Here is an 18,917-nt window from a genome sequence, read left to right on the forward strand (position 1 = left end):
CCCAGCTGGCCATGCATTGAGCGCAGAAGCCAGCTAAGCTACAAAGCCAGGGAATTTCCTTCCAGGATAGTCTGGGATGTCTCAATGAGTGCAAAGGTGCCAGGTGAGCTGGCAGCTCCCTGGTTACAGCAGGAGCAGAAGGCTTGCTGCTGGCTCCTGCCCACTGCAGCAGCACGGGGAACCACAGGCTCCTGCCTGCCTCTGCTCCAGGAGGGACATCACCGTCCCCACTCCGGCTGGGCCCACGAGGACATGCAGCCCTAGAGGACTTTTTACAAGGGCATGTAGTGATAGCACAAGGGCTAATGGCTTTAAACTGAAAGAGGGTAGATATAAATCAGATATAAGAAGGAAATTCTTCCCTTGAGGGCGGCGAGGCGCTGGCACAGGCTGCCCAGAGCAGCTGGGGGTGCCCCGTCCCTGGCAGGGTTCAGGGCCAGGCTGGACGGGACCTGGGGCAACCTGGGCTGGTGGGAGGGGTCCCTGCTCAGGGCAGGGGGATTGCAACTAGATGGTCTTTAAGGTCCCTTCCAGCCCAAACCGTTCTATGATTCTGCTTCATCATCCCTGGGAGAGGTATAAGAAGCTGTTTTCCACCCCAGAAAGAGGAATTAGGGCTCACCTAGGACTCATATTCCCACGGCAGGCTTTAAATGCAGGCATCTGAGATAAGAGACGGGGGTCGGAAATTACTATTCCTTTTTAAGTCTTCATGCTGCAGCAAGTAATAATGGCTGTTTCAATCAATTGTCCTCATCCGAGATGTGCTGCAGTTTGTTCCCCCGCGAAGCCGTAATCCCCTGGTACTTACACAGTCTCACACTGTCTCTTACTGCTGGTCACGACTTTGGGTGAGAAAAGAAATAATACTGCACTGAGGGATGAAGGCCCAGCACTCAGAAGCATCTTTAGATGGGAAAAAATTGAAAAGACAGAATAAAAATGGATGAGAAAAACTTGGAACGTAGAGGATGTGAAGCAGAAGGGTTTCTAGAGGATACTGCTAAAAGCAATCCCAGGGAGAGAATTTGTCCCTTTTCTGTACAGCCTGACTTATCTGTAGCACTCGCCTTGTCACCTGCGGGATGCCGAGAGCCCCTGGTGTCATCTCGATTAGGGATGATCGGTGCTAATGTGCCAGTGATGCTCGCGCTGCAAAGCCGAGGAAGCGAGGAAGCGGTGGCCTCTGTCTTTACCGCTACCTCTGGGAGAAGCCAGCCCCATTTGGTGCCCTCAAGGGGTCTCAGCACCTCAAGGTTTGACATTCCCACCTGCTGCTGGAGAGAGGGGGACTCCCCAGGCTGGGGTCCCTTTCACGGTGAGTCAGGAGGTCGTCTGAGGACCTTCTGTGGGACGTGGGGACACGGCACTGGCAGCTCCCTGTCCCATGTCTGGGGCAGACCGTGTTGGGTCTTACCCCACCTGCAACACCACTGCAGCCGAGGCTGTGCCTGGAGGCAGTTTTGGGGTGATAAACTCTTGGTTTGGGGCAGCTCTGAGGCCTCCAAAGGAGCTCTGCACTTGCTGTCACTGTGGAGTGACAGGACACCAGGCACCTGCTGAAAAAAATGTATCTTTCCAAAGAAACCCCTCTGGAAAAGCCACATGCCACCTTGCCACACTTCTCTGCCCCCACCTCCCTTTTGCTGGGAGGGAGTAAGAGGAGTTAAAGTTAATTTAAAGGCAAATACCATGAATAGTGACAGTAAATATTGCCAAGAGCTTCACGTTGGCATTTGTGTTTGGTAAGTGAAAATGCAGAGGGAAAGATCAAAGCTGTCTGAATAGCTTTTAATTACAAGCCTCAATTGCTCTGTTTTCTCTCAGAAAAGTATTACAATTATCTAACAAAGCTCTTCGAGTAGAATTAGACACTAGCCCAAAGCTTCAAGGGCTGTTCAGTGGCTATTTTCCCTTTTTTAAAAAAAATAATATTTGATGTCTAGATAAAAAACAGGCACTCCCATAAGTGCCTACAGCCAAGTCTGGTGCTCACTGGATGAACTGGGAGAGGCTGGAAAGCTTTCCCTGGGAGGAGGGGAGCAGCCTGGGCTGCACCGAAGGCTCTGCTATAGCCCCCCACTCGCTGGACAGGGCTGGGGGCTCTGGGTGCCTGGGGAATTCCCAGCGAGGGGAAAATAAACTAGAGTTTGGAAGTAAGACATCTGTCAGCGAGGAATTTTGCCCATTTTCAGTTTTCATGAGATGCAATTTCTTTCTCTGTCTTTCACCAAGACTTCTGTGCACCTCCATCATCTCCTTTGCTCTGCCGCTTCCCCTGCGCCGCTCACGCCTGAAGAATAAGACACCGTGGGAGTTTCCAAGGTCCAAACCATCCACTGTACAAACCTCAATAAGGCAGCTGAATAAGGAAAGCAGAGAAATAAGGATTCAGTTTCATAAACTTAACCCTCAAATGAGATCAGAGGCTGGTAATTAATAAAGTCAGATTTGAACGCAATGAAAAACCTCCCCTGAGATTCAGCCTGCTGCTGCCTGGGACTGATGGAAATGCTGCAGAGGTAATTACATTGCTCTCAGCCCTGTGATGGAGACAGCGGGCTCCTCCGTGCCCTGGGTCACTCCCGGCTGAGCTCCTTCCTTCCAAGCTGACCAGAAGCTGGGTAGATGAGACTGAGGCACTTTTCCAGCCAGGCACATCCAAACTAAACCTCAGTGCAGATGCCAAAGCAAACTGCAGGGAAAGCAGCCCTGGTCGGCTTTCCATACCCACCTCTCAGCCGCCGCAGGAGTGCCGGGAGCAAGGATAAACACCAGCACCAGAGACTGGGCTCATTTTCTGCTCTTTTATGCTTAATCCCAGAAGACAAGTAATTATGTTCAGGAATTTTCTCTGTGGTTAAGCAAAGCAAAAGCAGCGCAAAGCTGAGATGAGGGAAAGTCCAAAATATATGAACAAATGACCTGGGCACGTGGAGAAGTTGCTATTAATGCGTAACATTGAATAAACATTAAATAGCCAAATCACAACACAGGATTCATTTCTGGCAGAGGAAATCAAACCGAAAAGCCATTAATCTTGATTTCATAATGACTACATAGCTTGTGTTCTTATTCCCCCTCACTGAATGAATCAGCATGGCCTGAGCTTTTTGACGCACTCACTGTACATGGCGGGCTGACAACACCCAGAGAAATCGCTGTTGATAGAATGGACAGAGCCGGTTCAGACTTTGCCTGGTCTCCTCTCTGTGCCCAGGAGAATGGTGATCTGGTGCAACCAAAAACCAGACTGTGGGAAGATGTTAATTCTGTCAGTGGTTTCCTTAATAAAAACCCAACCAACCCCAAATTTCCTGCTTAGTTTCTTGCAGATTCATCCTTCATTACGAGGAAAATCTGCTGTTTGGCAGGGCTGGTGCTGCTCAGCTCTTGGCTCAGCCCATCCTGCCTGGCTGCAGGCCCAGAGGGAAGAGGTGGATGCTCTCCCTGACCACTGCAGGCAGGCAGGACTCCATCTGCACAGGAGCTACATCCCCATGCAGCAATGACATACACTGAAGGATAAACACCTTCTGCTGCAAGGCTGGGCTGGTTCCATAGGTTACGAGCCCTCCCGGTAATAGCTGCCTGCACGGGCTCTGTGGGTAGGATTTCCCACCCAGCACCTATATAACTGCAAAAGGCACAAGGATCTGAGAGCAAAGCAGGAGTAAGAGGCAAGGACAGGTGTAACACCACACTATACGGACCCACAAATGAGCCAACCTACTCGTTACTCAGGAAGATCCCAAGTGATGCCACATGCCAGCACAGAGCAGTGGGGTTTGCTCCTGGGGGCTCTTCCAGCAGCTTAATCACAGGAGGATCAAATTCCCAAGAATCTGAACATGAGAGATGTTCTCCAGAGGGGTGAAGGTGATGCCAGCTGGTGTTGGATATTACTGTGCACCTTCTACCCCAGGGAGCATTCAGCGAGTGTTTGGGTTGCCAAAGCAGAGACCTGGTGTGCAGGAGGAGGCAGCAGACAGGGAAAAGGTCTGTTGGTGTCCCCTGGCGCTGCAGAGAGCCGGCATCAGAGGTCAAATGGGAAAACCTGAGCCTTCTAATAATGGGATGATTATTACAGCTGCTTTTAGTACTACCATAGTAGTTCAGTTTGTGCAGTCATTTATCTTCAACAAACATTGGATTCTTTTGTTTTCTGGTTTCTGAAATTTTAAGCAGATTGTAAGTGCAACCCTGAGGGCTAGAAACATCCTACTTAAACTGAGATCAGCCCATAACATCGGACTCCTTTACTGCAGCCAGCTGGGATTTCACTGCATTAAGGGGGGGAGAGAGAGCAAAGTCAGTTTACATGGTTGATTAGCACCGTCGTTGCCGAGATACATAACCATGTTGCTCTATTTATTGATTATTTCATTCTGTCATGCAATTTATCCAGGCCTCAGTGTACCAAAAAAAAGGAACAAAGGGAGTTCATGAGCGGTGGGGCTTTTTGACCTTAAGTGCGCCCACCCCAATAGCAGTCCCTTTGCTGGGAAAAATCCTAAAATTACTTCTTTCAAAATGAGTTATGACCTTAACACATCTGTTATCACATGTTTTGAGCAAAGGCGGCATGTAGTCCCAATGTGAACAGGCAAGAAGGCAGATGCACGCAGCCACTCTGGGCTGCTCAAAATAGATGGGTGTCAGCCCAGCCATGGCAAGGAGGGGCTACAGATCCTGTAACGACACATCCCCATCCCCAAAAAACCTTTCTGCCAAACACACATTAGCATCACAGAGCATATGCTCTACTTTCTCATAGTCCACCTTTGTTGCTCACACAAGACCCTGACACTTGGGTTATGGGCTGATGCTGACGCCTCAGGACCACCTTCTATTTTCTTGCCCTTCTTCCAGCCTCAGCATCTCAAAAGCCTTTTTCACCACAGGGATTGAGGCAGCTTTCTTTCCTGCAGCAGTGGCTGCCAGGTTTCTACCCTCTATCCCTCCTGTCTCGGCTCCGTGGCTCTCCTCAGCACAGGGGAAGGTCAGGGAGTAAAAACTGGCCCTTCAGACAGCCCAGGGCAGGGCTTGGGAGCTGAGGAACAGGGATGCGAATCACCAGCTGATTCTGCAAAGTCACAGCCAGGAAGCTCTGCCGACACCGCGCTTCATGTGGAAACAGCATGAAGCCGTGAATGCACGATCAGGGCTACAGCTCGGGATCTGTCCAGAGGAGGTTCTCTCTGTTGAAGGAAGGAGAAATTTGCTTATGCATAAGTATCCACAAAAATAGCTGAAGGAAAGCACAGGGAAATGAGTGGGAAAGCAAACTGGAGGTTTTATGGCAGAGCCTGCTCTGCTGCCAGTCTAAGGATCCCTCTTCTGAGCAGCCAGGAAAGGCTGCACCAGCACCAGCAACTTCTGGAGCTCCTTCTCATTTAACATAGAGGCTGTAACTATGGGGAGCCCCCACCTTCCCTATAGAGCACTGCAGGGTGAGAGGCATCCCTCTCCAAGCACACATTTTCCCACCCAGCAATAATATCCCAAAGTACCTAGGCAGTCATCAGAGCCCAGTTACAGCTCTTTAAGGAGTTAACAAATCAAAAAAAAAAACAACAAAAAACCAAAAAAAACCCCCAATAACGGGGCAGGGAGGGGGGAAGAACATATTTGCATTCTAGCTGCTCACAAAAACACCTTGGAAAAATAGATGTGCAAACTGCTCAGCATCAGATAGTGGCTACAGCAGGGCAAGTCCCGAGCTGCAGGGCAATGGGCACCGCGTGGGGCAAGTGCAGCTTTTGCCTTTCTGCAGTGGGGTTCCTTCCACCTGCTAGAGCTGGCGTCAGCGCTGGGCGCCAGGCTCAGTGCAGGGCAGAGGCAATTAGAGTGGGTTTTCTTGTTGTTTTTTTTGGAGGTGGGGGGTTTTTTTGTTTGTTTGTTTAGGGTTTTTTATGTTCCTATGAGCGGCAGCCATGAGGAGGGTGGTTTCAACTGAATACTCACCCAAACCAACTAACCTCAGTCTGCCCTGTAGCACAGTGAGAGGATAACTCAGAACCTCCCTGGGTAAGTTCTTCCCATGGCATAAAACCATCCAAACTTCAGTGAGGGTGTAAGTTCTGCACCTTATTTCTGATTGTAGAAACCGTGATTTGTGTTGGGGGCAAGGTGTTGGCAGAACAGCCTGGGCAGGGGGAGAGGAAGGGAGATGCAGCACTGGCAGAGCCAAGCATCCCTCCAAGGCTCAGCCTGCCCAGAGGTACCAGTGCTGTGAGCCACGATGCTCCTTGGGGAGAGCTCAGCCCCTGGCTCATCCTTTCCTCGGCCTTTCCAGCAGTTTTCTCCAGCCAGCAGCAGCAGGGAGAACACTTGGTACATTAATAAATCCCATAATACTGAATAAAGCACTTTGGTTTATGGCTTTGTTATAGGAATTCACCCCTGGATACTTATAATTAACTGAACTAGAAAAGAAATAAAGATTTCCATTTTTTTCTCACCGATTTTCTTTCTCTTTTTTTTTTTTTTCTTTAAAAAAAGCAGAAAATCACCACTGCTAATAAAAAAACTTCTCCTGATCTTTACCTGCCTGGGTAGGAATATTGTCCTCTGTGTAGAGAGAAGGTGCTTTCCTTATAGTACATTTCACTGGCTAATCCATCTTTCCTGGCTACACAGTGTGGCTTTGGCTTTATTTTCAGAGCAGTTCTGTAATTCATGGCTCTCCAGGATGATGCCCAACCCCATAACCCCTGGGAGGTGTTGGGAAGGCATGTGGGAACACCTCGTTTTCATCCTGCATCAAGTTTCACCCCCAGCAGCAGGCAGCTGCCAGCACCTAGCCCCGGGCACTGGGGAGGCTGGCACGGCGCAGGCAGCTCGTCCTCAGCCCCAACCACCGGTTTTCCAGCATTTTCACATCTTCCCTTCCCTGGCTGCCTGCAGAGTCGCCCATATAACCAAAGCTCCCACTGACCACAATAGAGGTTGGATGCTTCGATGTTACTGCACGTGCTCAGCAGCGGGTTTAGCTGGAAAACAGTGCCGCTGCTGAGACACCCCATCACCCTTGCAGGTAAGTCTTTCAGACTCCACATCATTCAAAGTCCAGGGGGGTTTATTTTCCTTTATTAAAGCACACAAGTAGCCACCTAGGAAATTGTCATGTACACTGCGGTAATTGTAAAATCATACCAACACAACCGTTTCAGAAGAGAATTAAAGAGCCTGCGCTTCAGCTGGCCAGCCAATCGCAAGCCTTTAACTCCATAGGCACAGTACAATAAAGCTTTTGCTTTCAGGTTTTTGTTGCTTTTCTTATAACAAACTCCACTGAGCATTGAACAGAATGCCTAAACACATTCACTGCAAGGGCCACAGAATTACCCAAAAGCTGAGTAAACACACATTTATTGAGTACTTGATTATGTAAGATCGTTGCAGCATAATCATTATAACAAAATCCTTATTTAAAAAATGCCAAACACCGGTATATTTTTTTCAGAGGACATAAATCTATTTAAAAACCCAACCAAGAACTACAAAGGGAGGTGGCTGGTCCTTAGCCCACCACTAACAAACGCTCTTCTGCTCCCTAATGGCACTGCAGGAAGAGCCCAGCAGCTGGTTCCCAGCTTCATGCTCAACCATACCCACCACGGGTACATACAACAGCCCATGGGCTGCAAAGACTCAAGGTTGCTCAATGACCAAAGCTGTTATTGTGTCCACAAACACAACAGCCCACCAAACTCATTGTTTCAAGGGCACGGATGCAGCATGCCAGCAGTGCAGTTCTTGGGGAGTTTTTCTTAGCATGCTTGGGGGTTGTGTGAGATTTCTTGGTGAGTGCTTGGGGACAAACATCCATTGCAAAGTGCTTAAAGTGCCGAGATTTCCTCTTCCTCCTCTGTTATTCAGGGGAAATGTAATGGCAAAGTTTGCTCTGGGATCCCTCCAGATTCCCAAGCAAATGCTAATCAGCATAAAAATGCCCCCAGCTTGGGCAGTTTACAAGGGATCTGGGTCCTAGATGCAGGACACTGGAATTGCATCTATATTTTAAGCCCAACCATAAGGGAAACACTCTACATAGAAATATAACATTGAATTCTTTTTTACAGCATATATAAAGAACATGACACCATTAAAATATTGGCAAATCAATACATTAAAAATACAGATTTTCATAGACCAGAGCACAAGAAATATATGCACATGGAATCTGTACAGTCCAGACGACGCTGCCGGTTCTCGCGTCGGAGTTGCCCTCCCATCCCCAGACGGAGGTGGCCGCCTTGCCCAGCACCACCAGCACCACTGGCCACCACCGCCCCAATTCCCCGGGGCTGTTGCGGTACAGGGAGAATACCAGTCTGCTATCCCCGCCAGCACGGAGGGCACTCCTTGGTTAAACTCCTCGGGAATGCTTTTGTTATCAAATGAAATGGCAGGGCATTTCATTTTCCACAGAGCTCTGGCCTACTGGGAGAGGAAAATCGATCTATGGTTGGCAGGAGGGGTGGTACCCCAGCAGCATTTCCCCAGTGCTCTTGGCATCATGGATCTCATTCCATTAAAAAAAAAAAAAAAAAAAAAAAAAACAAAAAACAAAAACCAAAAACTGGGAAAAAAAAACAATCAACAAAACAACAGAAAATGCCTTTTGTGTGGTTTGCACTGCTTATCTCGTGTGGAGCAGATGGGACTGTTTCAGGCTGCCCTTCCTACCAGAAATGTCCGTGTCTTCTGGAGGAGCTGCTGTTCTCCAGAACAGTTTTCCCCTATACATAAATACAAGTATATATAGGCCACTTCATTTCCTTCCTCCTCTCACCGAGGAAGATCCCCAAGGCATGCTTGGCAAGATGAAATCCTACAGTATAGCTATACCTATAGCACTATAGAGATGTGTATATAGAGACACATTCTGTCCATTATTACAATGGAAATACAAGGTTAAAAAGAAAAGCAATAGCAGCATGTAAACAAGGATAGGTGTTCCTTTCGTCCATCTTTTCCACTTCCTCTTCTGAGCTACATTCATCAGTTTTGACAGTCCCTTCCCACCCCCCTGCTCCCCCCGCAAGGCGGAGGGGTTTACCACAGACCCCATCTGCAGGAGCCAACGTTGTCCTCCCCAGGCTCCCAACCATGGGGCAGTTTGGATTTCCTTTTCCACCAGCTCCCTCCTCATCCTCCCCGCATCCTTCCTTTCGCGATGACTCATCCTGGAGATGATCTGGATTTTTGTCTGATGGCTGCTGCCCACTTTGGCTTCAGCAGAGTCTAATTTCAGAGCGATGCCACAGGAATAAAACCTGCACGCGAGTGCCTGGTGAGCCACATGAGCTGTTAGCATCTTAAACAACTCAGGGAGGAAAAAATAAATAGAATAATTTGCATTTTCTCTGTCTCCCAGCAGCAAAACTGTAAGTCCCAGGAGCAGTGACTGTTTTAAACCCTTAACTCCTGAATTCTCAGTAACGTTGCAAACCACCAGGGTTTCGCAGGAATCAAAGGGCTGATTTCAAACACGTTCCTTAGGACAGGTTGCACTGGAATTAAAAATGCATCAAATGGGCTCACTTTTTTTGCATGCTCTTGCAGTATCCAGTTTTCCCAACCCCCAAAATTGTTTCCTCAGTTTCTCACCTCTCAGTTTTGAGGTCCTGCTAAAGGGCCGTTATCTGAGTTAGCTCTGACGTGGGGGTGGTTGGACTCTGCTGGGCGACAGCCACCATGGGAATTTCCATGCCTAGTCAGGCCGGATTGTTAGTCCCCTCCGAGTTCTTGCAAGCATAGGCCACATCCTTGGCGATGCTGCACATCCTGTTGGACATCTGGAGCTCGGTCCTGAAGGCAGTGGGGAAGCAGAACTTCTTGAAGCACGCCTTGAAGTTCTCATCTAAGAAGGCATAGAGCACGGGGTTCAGGCTGCTGTTGGCATACCCCAGCGCAGTGCAGAAGCAGGAGATGGCCAGCTCAAGCTCGCTTTCTGCCTTGGCACCCAAGCACTGGACCAGCACAAAAATCTGGATGGGAGTCCAGCAAATGATGAAGACTGCCACCACCACCAGGACCATTCGGGTGATGCGCCTCAGGTTTCGGTCCTTCTCCTTGGAGCCCGAGAGGACACGGACGTTCTTGAGTCGTCTGATCATGAGACTGTAGCAAATGGTGATGATCAACACGGGGATCATAAAGGAGAAGAGAAAGACACAGATGCCAAACACTGGATCCCAGTAATCCACGGGTGAAGGGAGTTTAATTAGGCAATCAATTTCTGCAAGTAAAAAAATAAAATGCAAAGGAAGATCAGCAAACCTGTATCGAGAAGAAAAGCAGGTGCACATTCAGTTTAGTTCAGGCATGATTAATACTGGAAAAGCAGTAGCAGTGATGGAGAGAGGCACGGGCAGAAAGGGAAGAGTTGGCTTTACAGCAGAGAGCTCACCACATTGATGACACCGGTACCCCCCTCCAATGGCTTCCCAAGCCCATGGGCTCTCCTGGCCACCACCACCTCCCACCCGTTGGACGCATTTTACTGACCATTGTTTTCATTCTCTGCAGATCCCATCACCATCGCTGGGATGCCAAAAACAGAAGCCAGTGCCCAGATGCAGACATTCACCACCTTGGCCTTGTGGGGAGTGCGGATGTCTAGTGCCTTGATAGGGTGGCAGATAGCAATGTAGCGGTCCACGCTCATCATCGTCAGGGTGAAGGTGCTTGTGAACATGTTGTAGTAGTCTATGGAGATGGCAACCTTGCAGAGGACGTTGCCAAAGGGCCAGAAGCCCAGGAACGTGTCTGTACCCTGGAAGGGTAAGGTCATCAGACACAAGGTATCAGCCAGAGCGAGGTTAAAGATGTAAATGTTGGTTGCTGTCTTCATCTTGGTGAATCTGAAACGTAGGAACGAGCAACGGTTAGAGCTCCACCTGACCGTGATGGGTGAGACATCGTAGTCTACTGCAGAGGGCATTCTGCCACCTCAGGAAGGAGATGCTGCATTTTTCTTACGTAACAAGATTGAACACCATCCTTTCCTCTCTACCTCCCATGTGCTTATCAACACACAGCTTAGCCCAGCTCCTGCAACAACACACGTGGTACCTTCACCATCGGTTTCACGGGCAGGAGAAGCTTATGCCCTTAGACTGCAAGTGAGGACCGTGAAAGCCTGACGCTGCCAACTCAGACCGTGCTGTTTTAAAAATGACTTTGGGAAGGCTAATCTAGGATTCCATGGCATACAGCTGCATTATTATAAATATTGCTGCGAGCTTCACCCAGTAAGCTGATTCGAAAGGCATCAGATGGTCCAGGGGTCAGCTGGTTCACCATTTTACACTGGCTCATAACCAAAGACTGTGGCTAATGTGAGCTACCAAAGCAGAATGGCAAGATGGCCAGTGGCAGCTAAAAACGGGTGAGGAATGGGCTTTGTTTCAGAAATCAAAATATCACAATGCATCTTTTTAAAGAAAGGGGTAGTTTGCAGATAAAGTCAAACTTTACTTACCCTTCACTGCAAAGGAGTTTTGCCATTTCTACATTACTTTATCGCATGGACTGACTGCCCGAAAGGAAGGTTCACCTTGCTCTAACGGTACTCATCTCCTTTTTACACATGGGAAATGATGCAAAGAAAGATGTGATCACTGACCCAAGGATACACGCAGAGTCTGCAGAAATGAAACCCAGTGGTGACCCTGTGACTGAGTCTAACATTTCAGCCCCAGGATGTTCCTCTCATGGGCAAAATAAGAGCTCAGATAGTATAATTCTAAAACTGCAGCTCATCTATCATTTATGATCCTAACGGCCTTTGCAGAAATGTTGCCAGAAATGGCAGACAATGATGTGTGTTATTAACAGAGGGCAAGTCCATCTGAGGGTAGCAAACCCATAAACTACTGTGCTACTTTCAGCTTAATGTGTTAGAATATTATGAGGTCTTATTTGACCTAAAAAGCTCTTTTTGTCAAACTGATTCAGAACAGCAGACCCATGACTGCACTCCTCAATGCAGCACCCTCCCCTGATGATCTGAGCTTCAGCTCCTGATAGATGATCTCAATGCTTGGAGGAACATTATCACTGCCACGCTCTGAACTCTTTTGACACACATGGTGACATAGCCAGCTTGGCAAGAATGATAGCCAGGAGATCTACAACCCAGAATATAAAGTCGGTTGGTTTTGCCCCTCTTAGAGCTCTAAGTTGTGCTTGTAGTAGAAGTCAGATGTTTGAAAGTGGCTTCAGAAAGCCAGAACAACCCACCCTACATTTGACCCTGAGAGCCAAAGGAAGCTTTTGGAGGTGAATGTTGATGGAGACACTTGAGGTCCCCACATCAGCCTGAGTCAGGCTCCTCCTGGCCCAGAAATCACAGCAGCCAGGCAAGACAGTGGGTTCTTAGAAAGTCAGCCCCGGTCAGATAAACTACATAAATAAAAGCAGTAGAAGAAAAATACCAGTGTCTTTCCTATCGTGCAGGGATGAACAAGCAAAACACATTGCAGATCCAACACAACCAGGCAGCTGCCAGGGCTTTCTGGCTTTGGGACCTCCTAAGCAGAATTAGGCAACCCCCAGACTCCAGTGCTGTGAACCCCAGAGCAGCAGCACCTCAGGATGAGCGAGTTTTGCTTTTTTGTTTGAATTCTTGCACTTGGCATAGATGAGGCAATGCACACAGGGGGGCATGAGATGGGTCTGTGAACATGTTCAGACACTTCCTCCTTTAGGTCAGCAGAGGAGAAATTAAAATTAAGAAATGAAATCACTGTTCTTTATCAGCCCACACAACAATAAGTATTGTCATCTCACGCTTCAGGAAATTATTCAGTCACCTAAGACTGTTAGCAAAGGTCTCCTGGGAGCTGTAGTCTTCCTCTGCATACCACAGACCGGGCTTGCTCAAGCTTCCCAAAGTTCAAGTTTGTTCCAGTCCACCCTTCCAGGAGGACTGGACTCAGAGGCAATTCATCAACATGCCTCTAACCCCGACTGATTTACTGATGTTATAACTTGAGGGAATAACAAGTGCATTTTTGAACAGCGATGAGCAACTTTACTGGGAAACAGAAATAAATTAAAGGTTGGTTGGTTTTTTATTGCCTAGTAGGAGAAACAAGTAGCAATGCACCCACCTCTGCCACCCATCCAGCATCCACAGGGGACAACGTTGCCTCCGTGCACGCACCTGCGTCCCCAGCACAGCGAGATGCTTGGGGCATCTCAGTTCACTCTGAGCTTTGGACATGCAGACTGCAAACCTTCAGCTCCCTCCTGCACCCCTCCACCCCAGGAGACATCCCTGGACCCTCTCCTCCAAGATGCTTCTCAGCAAGATCTCAGAGTCCAGGTGCAATTGCTCAGCCTGGCCCTGCCAAATCTGCTGTCCCTCGATGCACCGATCCCTCTCTGCGGCCTCTTTCCTCACCACCCCCTTGAGATGGGGGACCCGCCCCATCACTCCCTCCGATGCAGGGCTTACCTCCTGCAACCCACCCCCAAGTGGATTTTAAAGTTGATTTTTGTGCTCTTGAAAGGTGGGGAAACTAATTTACACCCAATTCATTACTTCTAGCTCCATTTTTTCTGCATACTGAGAGCTGAAGTCATTATCCCAACCAACCAATGTTCCCAAACATTTCCAGAATGTTCCGTACAAACCAAAATCAATTAATCACTTCTCTGTGGATTAACCTCTTTTTCTTGTCCTCTGGGAACTGAGAGTGTTCTCTTTCTTAACCTGCACAAAAGAGAGAAATTAAACTCTCAGGCTTTAGGAGGCACCTCAGGTCCCCCCCACGGCACAGCTCCGATGCCGATAAGCCTCCATGGAGGACATCAGCTTCCCGCTGAGCCACTTTCTTGTGCTCGGTCACGGAGGCAATTTCCTAATGGAGCATCTCCCACAGGGCAGTTCTCAGCTCTCCAGCCAGCTCCACCTTTGTCACAAAAGTAATTGCTTTGCTCTGCTCTCTGGCTGCCGAAGCCTAAGAGGAAAAACGTCTGGATATCAGCCCAGCACCGTTCCCCCCTCCTTTTTGCTAAGCAGACCTCAAGCAGCATCACCTGGAATGAAGCTGCGCTTCAGCAAGGGGAACCTGCAGTTTGGGAGAAGGGGCGATGGGTAGGAAACAGCTCATCCACATACTGGGCTTTGAGGTCCTGTTTTTCACCAGGATGGATTCTGTCCCTGGCTGAGCAAACCTGTTGCTTTAGCAGCACCCCCCCTTCCCACCCTGCCACGCGAGGCTGCAGGGCAGCAAGCAGCTCCGATGCCCCAGGGCTAAGGGCCAGCGGGCTGCAGCAAACCTACAGCCTGAAATGGGGCTGTAGGCACCAAGGCAGAGGGACCAAAGCAAAGCCTTCAGCCCTGGGGAACTATGAGTATGATCTCCAGGAGCTCTCTGCCTCTTAATTTTGATATTCATAGCTCCAGCTAATTGGGATGCAGACAGTGCTGTTCACCTTGAGCAGCTCCCTCCGTCCTCGCCTCATGCCCTGGCATCCGTGACCGCCTTTGCCGCTGTCCCTGGACACACACAGGGAAGCAAAACAGCAGAAAAGGCTCAGGGGGATTTTTGCTGAGCTGCTCCCACCCTCTGACAGTGGAAATCAGCGCTGGTTCACTGGCACCTCTGCTCACAGCCTGCTCTTGGCCCATAGGTTGTATGAAGCTGATATACAATCAGCAGGTACCCACCGGGATGTGTGCCCCCCCCCCCAACATACACCCACACAGTGCTCTCCCCATTCCTGCAGCTCTGATCACCCTCTCAGAGCCCCGCCCCCCCCCCCCCAAAAAAAAAAATTTCTACCCAATTCAGGATGGTTTATTCTTGACAGTTCAACAGGACATTTAAAAAAAAAAAAAAGGAAAGAAAAAAAAGAGAGAGACTCAGAAAAGAAAAAATTTAAATCACTTGGGATTATGAGGCCAGGCGCTACAGCAACACCAGCACATAAAAGCCTATTAATTACCTGGCAGAATGGTGACTGACTAGCAGGGGTTAAGGAGCGTGCCGCCAGCCAGGGCAAGCACTGACACTGTGGGACAGATTATTTTCTCGCCCTTTCAGTCCCACTGTTGAGTCGAGGTGACAGCTATGAGAAACGAGCCCTGCTCACCCTCCCTTCTCCTGCTGCTCTCTGGGGACCAGTGTGGATGGGGACATTGCATGGCCCTGATTGCTGCCACACTGAAGGCAGAGGGTGGGTGGGTGCTGCTGCAAAAGCCTCCGCAACGCACCCAGGGGCTCGCAGGGATGCTCACACATCCCTGAGCAGGTGCCTGGCTACCAGGAATGGTGCTTTGGTCTGAGGGCATTCGTCAGCATCCTCCCTGCAGCAAAATGCTCTCACCCCTGTTCATGTGCCAGCTCTGCCTCTGCTGAACTGCTCATGTCCTAAAAGCTGCTGGGAATTGCCCAGTCCCTGAAAATAAAAATCGAAATCACTGGGTACAGAGTCCCACATTAAACACCACAGAATTACAGCTGCACATGGGTAATTAACTCCCTTTCACTCACCCAACTAAGGCCAGGGGGAAGCAAGAGCCCTCCAGCACCCACTGGAGCTGCAGGACCTGTTTTCACGGGGGCCAGGCACAGCTACCATGAGCCATGTGGCTGAGCCCAGCTCACCGGGGCTTGCAGGGGATACCCCCCTTGCTCACCTTGCCGTCCTCCCCCAGCTCCGATCGCTCTGCACGGCACAAAGCCCTTGGCATAGGTTTCCCTTCTCTACAAATTGCAACAATTACCTTTTTTCTGGCCAAAAAAAATCCTAAAAGAGATGAATCTGGAAAGAGCTGAGGTTTCAGATGGCCCCGCTGGTGTCCACTGGATCCACGCCACATTAAACACGCACTTGATTTTAGCTCTGAGCCACATAGCTGGTCAAGGTTCTTCACTTAGAAAGCTTTCTATTAAGAAATCAGCATCTCTGCAATGTCGTAATTAACTTCATTTTCCCCATCTCATCACAGCCAGCTGCCCTCACCCCTGTTCTCAGGGACTGATGCAGTTTTCAAGCACAGTAACAGCTGGCACAGCCATACCCAGGCAGTCACCCTGTGCAGGCACCTCCTCACCACATCCCTTCTCCTAAAGCTTCACCTGGAAGCCGAAAATGGAAGGGCAGGGGCCTAACAGCACTAATCTACTTAGAGATGCTTAAAAAAGTGTTCTTCAGTAGGGAGAGCCAAGCATTTCCAGATCTTGCTGGGCTCCCAACAAAGAGCTGCCATGGCTAAGAGAAGTGCCCAAGAAACAAGGCATCATTCCCGTGTGGGGCTGATCCAGGTGAGCAGAGCCAACACTGAGGGAGGGAGGGAGTCCTCCAGAGCATCAGGGCTGAGCACTGCAGCAGCGTGATGGAGCTGAGGACAACAGGGGACCCCCTGGACCTAATGCTGCACGTTGCCCTGGTCCCTTCCCTGGCACACCAGTGGCTGGTGGAAGCTGGGGGGTCTCTGTCACTCCCCATGCAGCAACACCTGGGTCAGCATCACCTACGGTCCCATGCGTCAGCCACCCCCAGGGCCATTGCAAGTACAATATATCCACCTTCCCCTTTGCTTTTCTTCCTAAAAACAAAGCTCTTGGGCAACTGGCCTTGCAGAATTCGGTTAATGGAGAAAAGGGACCTCTGCAGCCCCGTTCCCCGACTCTCCCCCCAAACCCTCTCTGCCTCGTGCCGTTCAGCTCCTTGTTTCGCATTCATTAACAAGCGGTACAGGAAATATATGCAGAAGAGAGCAAGCAGCAGAAGGAGGGAGGGGAGGCGTTATCTCCACTGGCAAGGAACTCCACAATGAGCAAGCAGAACAAAGCCGCAGACAAGGCAGGTTTCCACAATAGGCCCTTCACTGTCCAGGAAATAGCGTTCCTGACGAGAGCCCTTCCCGGTTTTATCCAATTAGTGCTGCTCTGCACTAGAAGGGGATGGACAGTCACATGATGACCGTCTCTGTAAATTAATCATTCCAAATGTTAAATCGTTCCAAATATAATAGAGATATAGGCTGGGTTCTACAACAGAGGGGGGAAACCTAGAGGAGGCTTTGAATTTGTATTTTCGTGTGAAATACCAGGAGATTTTAAACTTTTCCCTGGGTGCTGTAAAACACACTAAAAAAACCTGCCTTCCTGATGCCTCCAATTTCCTCGAGTGCTGATATTAGAGTCTGCATTTCCCAACTCCCCCAAAAACAGGAAACAATTACTGCCTACATGACTATACCATTCTTTTTTTGGAAGATACACCATTTCCTTACACAACTCAGGTTGTGTAAGATGCTGAAGTCTTGTTATCCCCAGTGAAATGTAAGTATGGAAAGAAAAAAAGAAACCAAACACTATAACAAGCTTTTGTAGGGTGCACCATATCTACAGATGACAGGGTGCAGCACAGTGGATCTGCCAACCTTTTCCCATTAATGCAAGAGACATACCATAAAGAGTCCCAAAACCCCATGTTGACTTACCAGCAGACAACTTTCAACCTACTTAAAAAAGATGTTGTTTAAGGCATAAAGACCAGAAGCACCAATGCTCCAGTCTGGGGAGAAAGACCTGTGCTTGAGAAGTCACCAACATCGTCCTCGCGTGACCACTCATTTGGCAGCTCTGCATGAACCTGCCTGCATGGCCAGGGTCAAGGGTGTGAGGTGCTGAGTCCAGTTTATCACCACATCTGCTCCTGACCACAGACAGGGCAAGGAGAGGAAAATCCTGGGCAGAGATAACAAAAAGCTGTAGTTACTCACCAAACCAAGAAGGGTCATGTCCCTGGGTACAACTCAGTGTTGAGCTCCCAGAAAACAATGATGGGGAGAACGAGGGGGAAAGAGCAGCTCCTTCTACACGTGCTCTAGCTCAGGTAGAACTTCCCCAGCACATATTATTCAAGGGCCCCTCTGGGCTCACATACAAGATTTTATGAAAACACAGAGGTGAATCCCCAAAAAGAAGTACTCGATTTAAATTCTGTTGGCTTTTTTGTACATACGAGGGTTTCTGGATAAAGGGGAAATGGAAGAAATGGAAAAGACCTGGGGGAGATGGGGGTGAAAACTGAAGACAGGTGCCCATTGCTTAAAACCAGAGGACACAGGAAAAGTTACATTCCAGGAGAAACTCCAGTGCCAAATCCCACTTTCTTTTCTTGCATTCCATTTATCTAACTGGAAGGTATCAAAGCCAAAAAGGAGCAGAACAGAACCCACCATTTTAAAAGCACGGCCCTGCACAGGCACAGCACACGTCCACCCTGCCAGGGATGCTGGTTTGGGACATGACTACCCTTGGTGATACACCAGCCACAGCCCTGGGCAGGGTTCTGCTGGCCACATCCTACCAGGCATTTGCAGACAGGGGGAAGATTTCTGCCAAGGCTTCTCCTCCTTACATGCATCTATGGTTCATGCATGGGGCACAGAGTCCCTTCCCCTGCATGCACACTGGCTGGCATTCCCAGGGAGCTGCATCATCACTGTGGGACAAGGACTTCTCACTCCCAGAGCCTCACTACTCATTACACTTACATGCACCCACAAACACCATGCCTACTCGAATGATTGCTACTACACTGAACAGAAACACGAGCTCGCTCTCCAAACGTGGCACTGGTGCACTACAAGCCTCCTCTCTGTCTCCAGACTCCCCAGGGCTAACGTGATCCCTTCTCCCTGCCATAAACTCCTCGGCAGTAAGAGCACAAACAGGCGGCCTGATGAACAATCATGTCACTTTGCCCTTGTGGCAGAGATTTAACTGCTGTTCACCGACTTGTGATACCAAAGACTTAATGTTGCAGCATCTTCCCCAGCCAAGTTGTGTATATTCAAGGCAAAGACGCTTTGGAAGCAGCAGGGCTCCTGGCAGGAGCGAGACTTAATCCCATCGGTGTCTGAATATCTGCTAAAC

General features: G+C 49.2%; 1 protein-coding gene across 13 annotated transcripts in view; it reads right to left on the reverse strand.

Annotated features, from left to right (window-relative positions):
- Positions 1–2: 2 nt before the first annotated feature.
- The window catches only part of OPRL1 (opioid related nociceptin receptor 1), a 103,068-nt gene continuing 84,153 nt past the window's right edge, over positions 3–18,917 (reverse strand). For 10 of the 13 annotated variants that reach the window (XM_080405191.1, XM_080405187.1, XM_080405195.1 and 7 more), the window contains 2 exons: positions 10,519–10,874; positions 3–10,249 (listed from right to left, as the gene is read on the reverse strand). In XM_080405191.1, coding sequence (XP_080261317.1) covers positions 9,726–10,249; positions 10,519–10,874 — 880 coding nt within the window. In that variant the 3' untranslated portion in view covers positions 3–9,725. The other 3 variants (XM_080405188.1, XM_080405185.1, XM_080405186.1) reach the window with 3 other exon arrangements.

Source organism: Falco punctatus (genome assembly GCF_963210335.1).
Source record: "Falco punctatus genome assembly, chromosome: 10".
Taxonomy (NCBI): Eukaryota; Metazoa; Chordata; class Aves; order Falconiformes; family Falconidae; genus Falco; species Falco punctatus.